This window comes from Kryptolebias marmoratus, linkage group LG14 (assembly GCF_001649575.2).
Source record: "Kryptolebias marmoratus isolate JLee-2015 linkage group LG14, ASM164957v2, whole genome shotgun sequence".
Taxonomy (NCBI): domain Eukaryota; kingdom Metazoa; phylum Chordata; class Actinopteri; order Cyprinodontiformes; family Rivulidae; genus Kryptolebias; species Kryptolebias marmoratus.
The window spans coordinates 25,065,292-25,077,040 of NC_051443.1; the positions used below are offsets into that span (position 1 = coordinate 25,065,292).

The following is an 11,749-nucleotide window of genomic DNA, read 5'->3' on the forward strand; positions in this document are numbered from 1 at the left end:
AAGGTGGTTCTGGGCTTGAATCAGGGTTCTGAGTTGGGTCTGGGCTTGGATCGGGGTTCTAAGGTGGTTCTGGGCTTGAATCAGGGTTCTGAGTTGGGTCTGGGCTTGGATCGGGGTTCTAAGGTGGTTCTGGGCTTGAATCGGGGTTCTGAATGCAGAAAAGTACAGAGATTTTACTGTAAAGTCTGCTGCCTTCAGGGACCTCGTTTTTTTCAGGGACGTCTGAGCGTCATGTTCCGATCCCGGTCCAAAGGCCGAGGAGGAAGAGGGGACGGGTTCTGGACCAGCCCGCCTGCAGTCCTGACCCGTTCCGTAAAGACTGTTGAAGAATTTACAAACACAAAAATGTGACCCAAATAAACAAAAAAAAAATGGGACAAGATGAGACCTGAAGCTCGTCATCAGTTGTTGTCCTGAACTCCAGAACAGAATCTCATCTGATGGCAGAAAAAATGCAAAGATTAGAATAAAAATCTGTATTTTATCTCTAATTTTGAACCAATAAAATGGCGAAACTTTACATTTCTTGGTTCATAATAAGAAATAAAAGAAAAAGCATGGAAGTAACTGCAGATTAATTGGTATTTTGTTAAGTATTTACAGCCCTTCTTGTTCATTCTAACGTAAATGGCTCATTCTTCCTCTCGTGGTATTGCTTTTTTTCCCATTTTCTCTGCAGCCAGTCTAATCCAGCTCTCATCCACTAACCGAGTCCCCAACATTGATTTACTTTCACCTCTCATTTATGCTCAAACACAGGCAGATAAAGAGAAAGAGGGCAGCTGGGGGAAAGGAAAGCACAAAGCCTGTTAGTGCTCGTTTCAGCCTGGTAAATTTTAGACATCACTAATCTGTCACTATTTCATCCCCCACCTCCCCCCCTCCCCCCCGGTGCTCTAATCAGCCTCTGTCTGTTAATGGGACGTGTTTACTGCCCCGGCTAACACCTCATTACAGCCAAGTGATGTTTTGTCAGGAGCTGCTGGTTCATTTGGGTCCGGGCCGGCCTTTTAAACAAAGATCTCCGCCGTGAGAAATGGATCGCTCACTTCCTGCCCGCTAATTACGGAGGCGGGGCTTTAAATTAGAACCTCGGCGCAATTATGGTGCTGATTGGAGTCTCGTAAATGTCTCGAAACGTTCTCAGGGGTTTCTTAAATTCCTTGCGAGGAGTCGAAGAGGCAAGCAGGTCCCAGCCAAGGGCCGATCACAATCAATATTTATTAAAAATGACATAAATTAATTGGTTTTAGATGTATTATGTCAAATCATTCATATAGAAATATCAATGACCTTTTCCCAGTTACAGATTATACAGAATTTATTATCAAAATGGATCAAACTTCAAAAAGCTCATCATTAGCAGTCATTTCTTACGCCTCATTCAGCTTTTAAATGATTTTTTTTAACATTAAAACAGACAAAAACCTGATCATACAGAAATTAAAACTATATATTGTTGGCTTCTAAGTCACTGTCAGAGAAAACTTCACTAATTAGGCTCAGTTTTTTAAAAGCTAAATAAGAATCAGAGACTCAATCTGAACCAGACTAGAGGGCCGGATGAAATGTTACAGAGGGCCGGATCTGGCCCGCGGGCCTTGAGTTTGACACGTGTGCTCTACATAGACAGAGGCGTCTCAAGCCTGTCTCGGTTTAGTTTCTGTATTTTGACACCTCTTCTCAGCCCCGACTGTCGATGATGAACAATGATTGTTAAAAACGGGTCCAAATCGAAAACAACTCCGGTAGATTGAATGGGCAACAAAATAATGTGCGCAACCCGGAGTACAGTTTTGTGAGCCTCACAGCTCGCTGGTGGCAGACAGATTTCACCGAGGCTGCGACGATTAAAGGATTCGCCTATTTTCTCGTAATTTGGAGTCGCCACCCTTAGCTCCGACCTGGGGATCATTCAGGCGCTAAAAATGGCTCCTAACAAACTAGTTTGCCTTTTCCGTTTATAAACGTACGAGTCGACTCGTCTACAATCCGTGACGTCTGCTTACACAAATGAGTCTGCCACTGAAGAACCTCTGAGGAAACGCCAACTCAGCTCTGTGACTACCTTCCCCCTCCATACTAATACAAAAATCTGAGACGGGGGAAAATCACGTTGAAGAAACTTGAACTTTGCTTCTCAGCTGATGATCGATCTGAGAGAAGCGAAGTCAATCAGTAAACATATTTATGAATATCAACAGAGATATTGGCTGCTTGACCTTTGACCTCCACGGAAGGATTGTTACAAATTAGGACAACGCAAAAAATCAAAATCACTTCATGTTTTACCTAAATATGTGTACAGCTTCAGCTGAAACGCTTAAAACGAGCATCTCCGTGTGAGAAAATCTGTTTTCAAGTGAGATAAAAAGATTGAGATGTGTTCTTTAATCCGCACTTCTTTGTTCTGACGTTCCCGAAGAACCCGCTAAAAGCTCTGAGCGCGATGCCGCCACACGTCTGCTGGGAGGAGGGACGGTGTGTGGGTGTTTGTATTCAGGGAAGGAGAGTGTTATTGAGAGACGGGGGCTGGGGGGGGGGCAGGTTGTTCAATCTTAATGGTCAGTTCCTTCCCTCAGAGACTGGCTCAAATGTCAGGTCAGCTACCCCCTGTCCAGTTTGCTGTCTTTATATCCTGACTGACAAAATCAGCTTCATTCGAACCCAAATTCCGTTTGAAATGTTCGGATTCATGTTGCTCCGTTTACAAGAAAGATATGATTCCTTTATGGGAAATGCATCTTGTTCCAAATCAATCAATCGGCGTTTATTTATAGAGAGCTTTCCAACGGCCAGAGTGCTTCGCAGCGCAGGAGTTAAAAACGATCGATGCGCCGGGAGGTATTAAAAGCCTGCCTGAATAAAAAGGTTTTAAGATTAGATTTTAAAAAGGTTCAGATCAGCGATTGAGTCCTGAGGTTGTTGGTTCCAGTTCGAGAAGACCCGACGTTTGGGTTTAGACTCCGGAACAAACCGTAAAGACATTTAAGTTGATCTTAAAGCTAAATAAGGAGGAGCAACAATGAAAGTACAATAAAAAATGGCTGCCATGTTGCAGTGATGGGTGTAAATGTTTATATGAGTCTGCTGTGGTTTCTGTAGGAGATATGAGACGTTAGAAAGACTTCATTTACAGTTTTGAATAGATGTCTGAGCTCAGACACAATGGAAGTCAATGAGAGTTTGGGTCAGATCAGTGGTCTCCAATCCTGGTCCTCAGGGCCTCCATCCTACATGTTTTCCTTGTTCCTCTGCTCCAACACACCTGATTTGAATCGATGACAGATGAACAGGCTTCTGCAGAACCTGAAGAGGTGCTTTAACCATGAATCAGGTGTGTTGGAGCAGAGAAACAAGGAAAACCTGCAGGATGGTGGCCCTGAGGACCAGGATTGGAGACCCCTGGGTTAGAAGAAACAGTCGGTCTTAAAAGCAGTGAGAGACACGATGGGTCAAAGAAGACAAAAAGACCTTCATTGTGTTTGTAAGAGGAAGAGTAGTTTAGTTTTCAGATGGTTTGGAAGATTCTGTGGTTAAAACAAACTGAAACCGTGATGTTTGTAAAAACCCGTTCAAGAAAACTAAACCCCCGTTCGGTCCTTTCAAAGTCCAGCTTTCTGTGACCCGGTTCAACAGAGTTCCGCTGTTTTCCATGCTCACACGATGTGCTGCTACCAGAAGTCACAGCGAACCGTTCCTGATCGATCGATTGATTGATCAGGAACGGTTTGATGTTGCAGGAGAAGTCCAGAGACAAACAGTAAGACAATTAAGCAACAAACGTTTCGGTTCCTTTTGACTTCCTCCATCGGACTTAAATTTACAAACACTTTCCTTTTTCAAACATGTTCATCCCGAACATCAGTGTTTTAGCTTAAAAAGGCAAATTTGATTTTAAAAAATTGCTAGAAGGGATTAAATCTGCTTCATTCTTTGGTGTTAGAAGGTTTCTAATGGCTGCTTTGAATTCTCTAAATTTGTTTTTTTCATAGTTTTTACTGGTTTTATTTTGAATAAATCGCCCCCAAAAATTCTTGAAATTCGATTTGTTTTGTAAGAAATTACTTTTGGATGAAATTATTGGAAAAAAATACATTTGATTTGTTTTTGCTTTTAATAAAACGGCTCAGGAAGCTTTAACTGCGGCTGGATTATAAGCAAATCGAAATATTTGTCAGTTTTGAAGGTTTTTTTTGCAGGATGTGAGGTTTATTTGGAACTCTGTTAAGTTGATTCCTCACCTCCTGAAAGAAGACCAAACAGAACAGCTGATTTGGGGTTTTGAATGGACTTATTGTCCGTTGAACCCGCGACTGAAGCTCCCGGTGTCGGGACTGTTCGCAGGTAAAGCCCTGACCTTCCTGCTGCTGCAGCCGCCGAGCCCCAAGCTGCCCGCCCACAGCACCATCCGCCGCACCGCCATCGACCTGATTGGGCGGGGCTTCACCGTCTGGGAGCCGTACATGGACGTGTCGGCGGTGCTCATGGGACTGCTGGAGCTGTGCGCCGACGCCGAGAAGCAGCTGGCCAAGTGAGTTAAAGCTTCGCGATGTGTCGCAAAATAAATCATCAAACACTCACGGTGAGATATTTAAACAATCCAGCAGACTTCGTGGCCACACCTGGGTTAGATGATGATGATGATGACAAAAGAGAAAGGGAGGAAAACATGAATTTATCACAACCGATATCATAATCCTGATTTATAACTGATCACCTGAACATCTGGACTCATTTTCTTGTCTTTTCTCCAGACTGAAGTCTTGTTACTTCGGTTGGACTTGGATTTGTTCAATAAAAAAACAGATTTCTAATATTTGAGACCTGAAGGAGGCTTAAGATATGAACTAGTCCTTTTCTTTTTGGGTGCCGAGTCAGAAAACGTGTCGCCCTCCCTGCTGAAAGCTAACCGACAAACACCAGATGATCTTATTAAGCCTGAGCTTAATAAATTAAGATTATAAATGTCTGCTGTGTGCAGAAAAGAGACGAGACAGGGAAGTTTTTACCTGAATACGTTTTTATTCAAACAAAGACTGAAAGGAACCAGAATCCTAGAAAACTGGATTATTAAACCAAAGGTTATCTTGCCGAATAAATCAAAGTAATGAGCTGCGTTGGTTTATTTTATTATGGTCCATTTTTGTCATAAAAATATCTTTTTAAAGGTCAGTTTTCTTCTTTTGTTAACAGCTGCTTTCCTGACCTTTTATAGTTGTTTTTTGTTGACCTGTGGTCTAATTTGTTGGTATTTATGGGAGTTTTTACAAACCATGCAGATAAAAACTCCTTCACAGTGTTTTCTAAAAGTTTAAACCTTTTTAATATTTGCCAAATTTTTCCTTTTTTTAAAGTAAATCTGGATAAAATTCAATTTGCAAACAAATAATTTTATTACTTTTAGTCACGATCATGGGGAAATTTAACTAAATGATGATGAGATTAAATCAAATAAGAGAAATTAACATTCTTTACAGGAATGCATATCGCCCGCCATGATCTGTTAGAGCTCAGGGTTCGTGTTGGGGATGACTCTCAGCTACTACCACGCCTGATTTTGTCTCAATATCTGTAAAAATAACAGAGTTTCAGCTGATTTTGTGTCATCGGCTGTTAAACCTATGAAATATGTTGGGAAATTTCAGGAAAATTATGACAAACTATATTATTGGGCAACCTATTTAGGCTTCTGGAGATATTATTTATTAGTATATGAAGATGAATTTAGCAACACAAGCTCTACAGATAAACACAGAAAACAAAAATAAAGAAACTTTGCCTCAGAAATTAGATGAGGATGATATATAGAAAGTTCCTGGAGAAACTTTGACAGGGCCTGCCATGGTGTGCGTCCGTGCTGAACCAAGATGGCTCCAAGAGCTGATCAGTTGCAGACAGGAATCATAAAGGGCGGATCCTTGACACACGAGGAGTCCAGCTGTGAAGTTTGACCTTCCTACGTTACACGGTTGCAGAGTCAGAGCACACACAAATTTTGGTCTCAATCTTCACCTTGTTAGCTTTGGCGGCCATCTTGATTTTTTTTTTAAGCAGTCAGTATGAAAAGCGACTCTGTCTCAGCTACTACCATATATATATATATATATATTTCTATTCTGTCCTCCATCTTTGTGATCTTTTTAAATCTGAGAATTTAACACCTGATAATCGCATCAGAAACACAAATATTCCCTTTTTTTCCAACGACCTGCTTCGGTTTATTCTGCTGACAGAGTTCAGTCCATTACTGTGGAACAGGAAGTGAACACACACACACACACACACACACATACCTGTCTCTCTACCTTCGCGGGGACTTCCCATTGACTTCCATACATTACTACAGCCTAACCCTGACCATTACCAGTACATACCTAACCCTAAACTCAATTCACACCTTTGTCCTAACCCAAAAACATCATTTCTCCTCGTGGGGACCAGGCTTCGGTCCTCACAAGGTTGGTCCTCACAAGGTAGTATATGTTAGGAAAACTGTCCCCACAATGTAACAAATACAAGTACACACACACACACACAGTGGATGGATTTCCATGCAGCTGACGTGAAGTGAGGTTTTTGTGTCTTCGATGCACCCTACCAGTTGTCTATACACTCCGTGTGTGTGTGTGATAATCCCTTATTCAATTGAAAAGGGGGTTTAAAAAAAAAGCTCCTTGTGTGGAAAAGTACCTCACACTTTCTGCTCGGGACGCACGAGTTGGTGGAAAGAAGAAGAAGAAGAGAAGAAAAAAAACGCCACCACCACAAAAGGCCCGGGTTTCTCCTCGCCACACCTGCGACACACAGCCCCGTTCGACCCATTCTCACACAATAAACCTTTTCAGGACGTAAACATGACAGTAATTATCCGGCAACCGAGGAGAAATCTGCTCAGATATTCAGTCCTGATGCCTTTGAACCAACGATTCATCACTTCTATAAAAAACAGCTTTAATGTCGAGTTTATTTCCGTTTTTTTCATTACAATAAAAGGATTTAAAATGTGGGTTCATGGTTATATTGAATTTTAAGGGTTAAACTAAACAAAAGAAGACATATTTTGCAAGATGATTAGATTTTTTTGAGGTTTTAATGAAAATACTACAGGATCGTTGCACCAAAGCTCGTCTTTTCAGCCCATTTTCTTTCTTTTTGTTTTAAATTTAATTAAGACGTCTGATTAAAAGAGACACAAATTACACTGAAACCCGTTCAGTTCTGTTCACACACATGCAGCCGGGCTCAGATTTGCCCTCTGCAGTCAGAAACATGTAAGAAATAGATTTTATTACAACATTAATCCGTTTCCTCTGTATCCCTTTAAAAAAAAAGATGCAGTTTAATCCAAACTGTGGAGGAAACGGCAGAAATATTGAGTCCTTTCCTTACTGAGGACTAAAGTCTGTATCTTAAAGCTTCATTATTTACAGACATTTTCTTTTTATTTATCTCTGAAGCCAGTATCTCATTAGACTGCAACTGTTGGCGACCAGTTGGTGAATATTTTTGAGGGAGATCCCAAAATGTTTTAAAATGTTCTTGATTTCCTTGCGTGAGTCGCAGAGGTTTGCAGTCTCATCTGGAAAGAGATCAAAAATCAGCCGATACTTCCTGTTTGTCGTGTTTAATTACCAGGTAGGAAGACGGAGACGCAGCAGCAGCTGCTACAGCCAGCTCGCTACCGCCCACAGTCCAGCTCAATTAAGCGAGAAACTCTTTCCTAGAACATCTTTAACTGGACAGGTTCTTCTAGGGTTTGGTAATATGTTTGTTTAAGTTAAATGAAAACCAAATATTGTCCCCAAAATTTAAAAAAATAAAGAATCCCATCTTGAGTTACGTCGGCCGTCAGCTGCCCTGGAGTAAGAAGATCGTAATCGAACAGTGAAAAACATGTTCGGATAGATTTTCTCCTCAAACAGGTCTAAAAAAAACCCCCAAAACGCTCCTAAACAAACCAATGAGAGGAGGACCAATCTGTGCTCAAATAAACTGAAACGATGAAAATGGGAGTAACCATCATCACCCTCTTAAATTGTCAAAGAATTAAAAAAATATCAAATTTCCGACATTATACAGTTTGTTGAGATGAACATCTGTCTGTTTGAGGGTAATTTGTGTTTAAATAAAACAGACGGGGTGATTTATTTTGGTGTTTGTTTAACTTTGAGACAGAATTCATCACCAAAAAATGAATTTCTTGGATCCTTTAATTCCCGTTTTTTAAATAAAGTTCTTTAATTCAACAAACTTCCTGAAAAACATGTATTCAGATGTTATTATTAAGTCAAAATGTGGTGCTACTGATTTAAAAAGTCCTTCAAAAGTCTCATTGAGCCCAGGTTTTCTGGTTTCCACTTCCTGTGTTCGATAAGGTGTCGCGCGCTGGTCTGGCAGGGATAAATACGTCTCTTTACATCGTATTTGTTGTGTGTGATTTGGCGTAATAACGTTTGTTCTGCCGAGGTAAATAGACGTGTTGGAGGACTGTGTGTCCCGCGGAGATAAGTACATGTTGTCAGCAGCAGAAAGCAATGATCAGAAAGCTGCAGGTCGCTTCTTAAAGGAGGAAAAAAAGATAAAAAAAGAGGCGCTGCTGATCCGTATTGATCCGTGTCTGTCTGAGTTTCCAAACAGACCTGGAGTGAGGTTTTCCTGCTCCTCGGAAAGTGACACTTTATACGTGAGGAAAGTTTCAAAACTCGGAAAGCTGTCAGAACGCTGAACGCTCCTCCGATTACCAGGAATCTTTCCTTCGACTCGTTATTCAGCGCTTTGTGAGCTTTGTATCTTCTGTAGGACTGATTCTGATGGTTGTGGCCCACTCTTCTTTACATCGTTTCTGCTCTGAGGTTCTGGTTCTGGACCATTCTGCTGTGTTTGGGATCATTGGTCCTGTTTGTCGGACAGATGGCCTCACATCTGACTCCAGAATCAGCCCAAACCATCAGCCCTCCACCACCGTGCTGACAGCTGCAGTGCATTCTGGGTAAACATCTGTCCTCTGGTCTGGTTCTGCTCCAGAAGTCTTCTGGTTCCTTCAAGTCGAGCTGCCATGTTGTTTTTAGAGGGAAGAGGCTTTGACCTTTGACCTTTGACCTGCTGACTGAGGCCTGCGATGGAGCTCATTGCACGGTCTGACCTTCAGGGTGAAGATCAGCAGCTGTCTAATCTTCCTCTCTGTAGAACGATGGACTCCTGATGACCTTTGACCGTTCCCAGACTGATTCTCTGAGGTAATTGCTGATGTCTTTCCGCCCTGGCGTTGTGTGTCTGAGATGGAGCTCATTGCACGGTCTGACCTTCGGGGTGAAGATCAGCAGCTGTCTTAAACGTTTCCTCTTGTGAATAATCTTCCTCTCTGTAGAACGATGGACTCTAAATGACCTTTGACCCCTCCCAGATTGATTCTCTGAGGTCATTGCTGATGTCTTTCTGCCCTGGCGTTGTGTTGACGCTCCTGGTGTTTCTGATGAGAACATTTGATCAGCGGCTCCTGATTAACCTGTGGAAGCTGTAAGGATGGACCTGACTCCAAGACAGATGTTTAGGTTCCAGTTTAAAACCTTTGTTTGTTTGTTTGTTTGTTGGAGTTGCCACCAACGGAGACGGCAGCCTCCCGTTCATCGGTTGTGTCAGTTGCAGAAAAGCAGCCCAGCAGTCAGTAAGCCACTTCAGAAACTGTCCAATAAATCAATGTTTCAGCCTGCCAGCAACCCAGCCGGTTACCCCATCTGCACCCGGCCGAGACAACCAATCAGCAAGGCGGCCAGCCAGCCGTGCACACCCAGTCATGGCGACTCCCCCGTCACGTGACCGAGGTCGTTCACTCCTCCCTCGCATCCAAAAATCAATAGCGGAGCCCTGGCTGCGCCTCTGTGTGTGACTCTGTATCGACTGGATCATGTCGGCGTGGTATCGGCTGTGAAAGCAGCCGTGTTGCCACATTCACACATGCCGAACCCGCCGCTCCAGTCTTTCCAGAATTCCTCTTCCTGCGCATTTCGCCACAGCTGAAAGGTTTCAGCCGAAACCCGGAGTCAACAGTAACACAGAATTACTGATTTCATAAACATGGAGGACCAGAAGTGCCTCGTTTTTAAACAATCCACCAAATCAGACAACTCTCCCGTCAAAAAATAATCATTATTAATTCTCATAATTATTTTATATCATCATTAAACAATTATATGTAAGTACCACTAATGAAATGAAACAATGGATGGATGATGGATGTTTCTATTTAGAGGCTTTTATTTGATTGTTTTTATGTCACGTAGACCAGGACTCCCTGTGAGAAGGGACGATTTATCTCAGTGGGTCCATCCCGGTGAAATAAAGGTTAAATAAATAAAATATATTCAAGGCATGAATCAAATCAAGCTTAAAGATTAAACATGAACACAGAACAAAAAGGGACAAAACCTTAAAATTAATTTAAGTTGATTTAAAATGTAAAGAGAAAAATACGCTAACGAAAAAAACCTTAAAGGCGCAAATAGCTGTCAAAATGCTAAAAGTATTAAAGCGCTAACTAAATATGCACATTATCTAAACTTAGCATTAGCAGTGTTAGCATTAACAGTAAAAGAACTAGCATTAGCCATAGCAGAATTAGCATTAGTAGCATTATTAGTAGTATTACTAGGAATAGCAGAATTAGCATTAGCAGTAGTACTATTAGCCAAATTATGCTGAAGAAGAATTGAAAGAGAACAATGTTTTTTTAAGGATTTAAAAAGATCTCTGTTTAATTATTAGTAGTGATTTTTTGTAAACAGGTAAATAGTTTTAATAATGTAAAAGTCATAAAACTCATTAACAAGCTCAACGTTTTGATAAAATAACGGGTAAAATAGCACAAAATATGCAGCAGTTAAATGCCAAAAAATGCACGAAAAAAATCAATGGTGTTTATTTATTTCCTGATTTATTTATTGACTGATAACGGTCAGATTAAAGAGTAAAAAAAGCTGTAAAATGTCTGAGTTTCCTGCCTTTGAGCGTTCGAACCCGGGGTGTGAATGTGGCTCTAACGATAATCCAGATTATTTCATCTCGCCGTCTAACATCCTCCCATTAACCTCGACGGGCCTCTGCACAATTAGCTGCCCGCGCCGTTCAATGCCGCGGCTGTTTCCAATCACAGAAACTTCTCGGCGCCGCTGATGTATCGCCGGTACATTAGCGGTATTAATTACGAGCTCGGAGGAGATGAATCGTGCATCGGCCATCACTTCCTCCCACGCACACACATCCACACGCTGAGGGGTGTGTGGCCAGCTGTTCGGCTGTGTGTGCGCGTCTAATTCCTGTTGCATTGTGGGACTCCATTATGCTGTCGCCTGGTGAATGGCTCCTATTGACTCGGCCTTGACATTATAAGCTGCTCGCTAATCTCTTCACTCCATATATTAGTAAGACTCAATCTCCTGGCTGTTTATTTTCTTCTTCTCTTCCTGAAGAAAGACGTTTAAATATCAGAACCTCCTGAACATCTAAATTCTCTCGGACTCATGGGACTTTATTGGCGACACGCAGAGCCGGAGCGACATTTGATTCCCCCGAGGTCCGGACCTCAGTGTTTTATAAAAACATGAATCCAAACAAGGCTTCTGAACGGCGTGGTTCTCTGCGTAGCTCCACCAGTTTCCTGTAGGAGGCGCTGCAACTGTGTGCAGCTGCAGCCAAACTCAATGTCTACGAAGAAGAGCGCAGCTTTGCTACCTTACTGCTAAAATAAAGA

The 11,749-nt window shown here is 41.9% G+C and overlaps 1 protein-coding gene across 4 annotated transcripts in view; it reads left to right on the forward strand.

The window, feature by feature from the left end:
• Positions 1-11,749, forward strand: part of LOC108245759 (WD repeat-containing protein 7) — a 97,888-nt gene that overhangs the window by 73,602 nt on the left and 12,537 nt on the right. For all 4 annotated transcript variants that reach the window (XM_037979355.1, XM_037979357.1, XM_017432921.3 and 1 more), the window contains one exon: positions 4,348-4,534. In XM_037979355.1, coding sequence (XP_037835283.1) covers positions 4,348-4,534 — 187 coding nt within the window. The remainder of the gene's footprint in view (positions 1-4,347; positions 4,535-11,749) is intronic.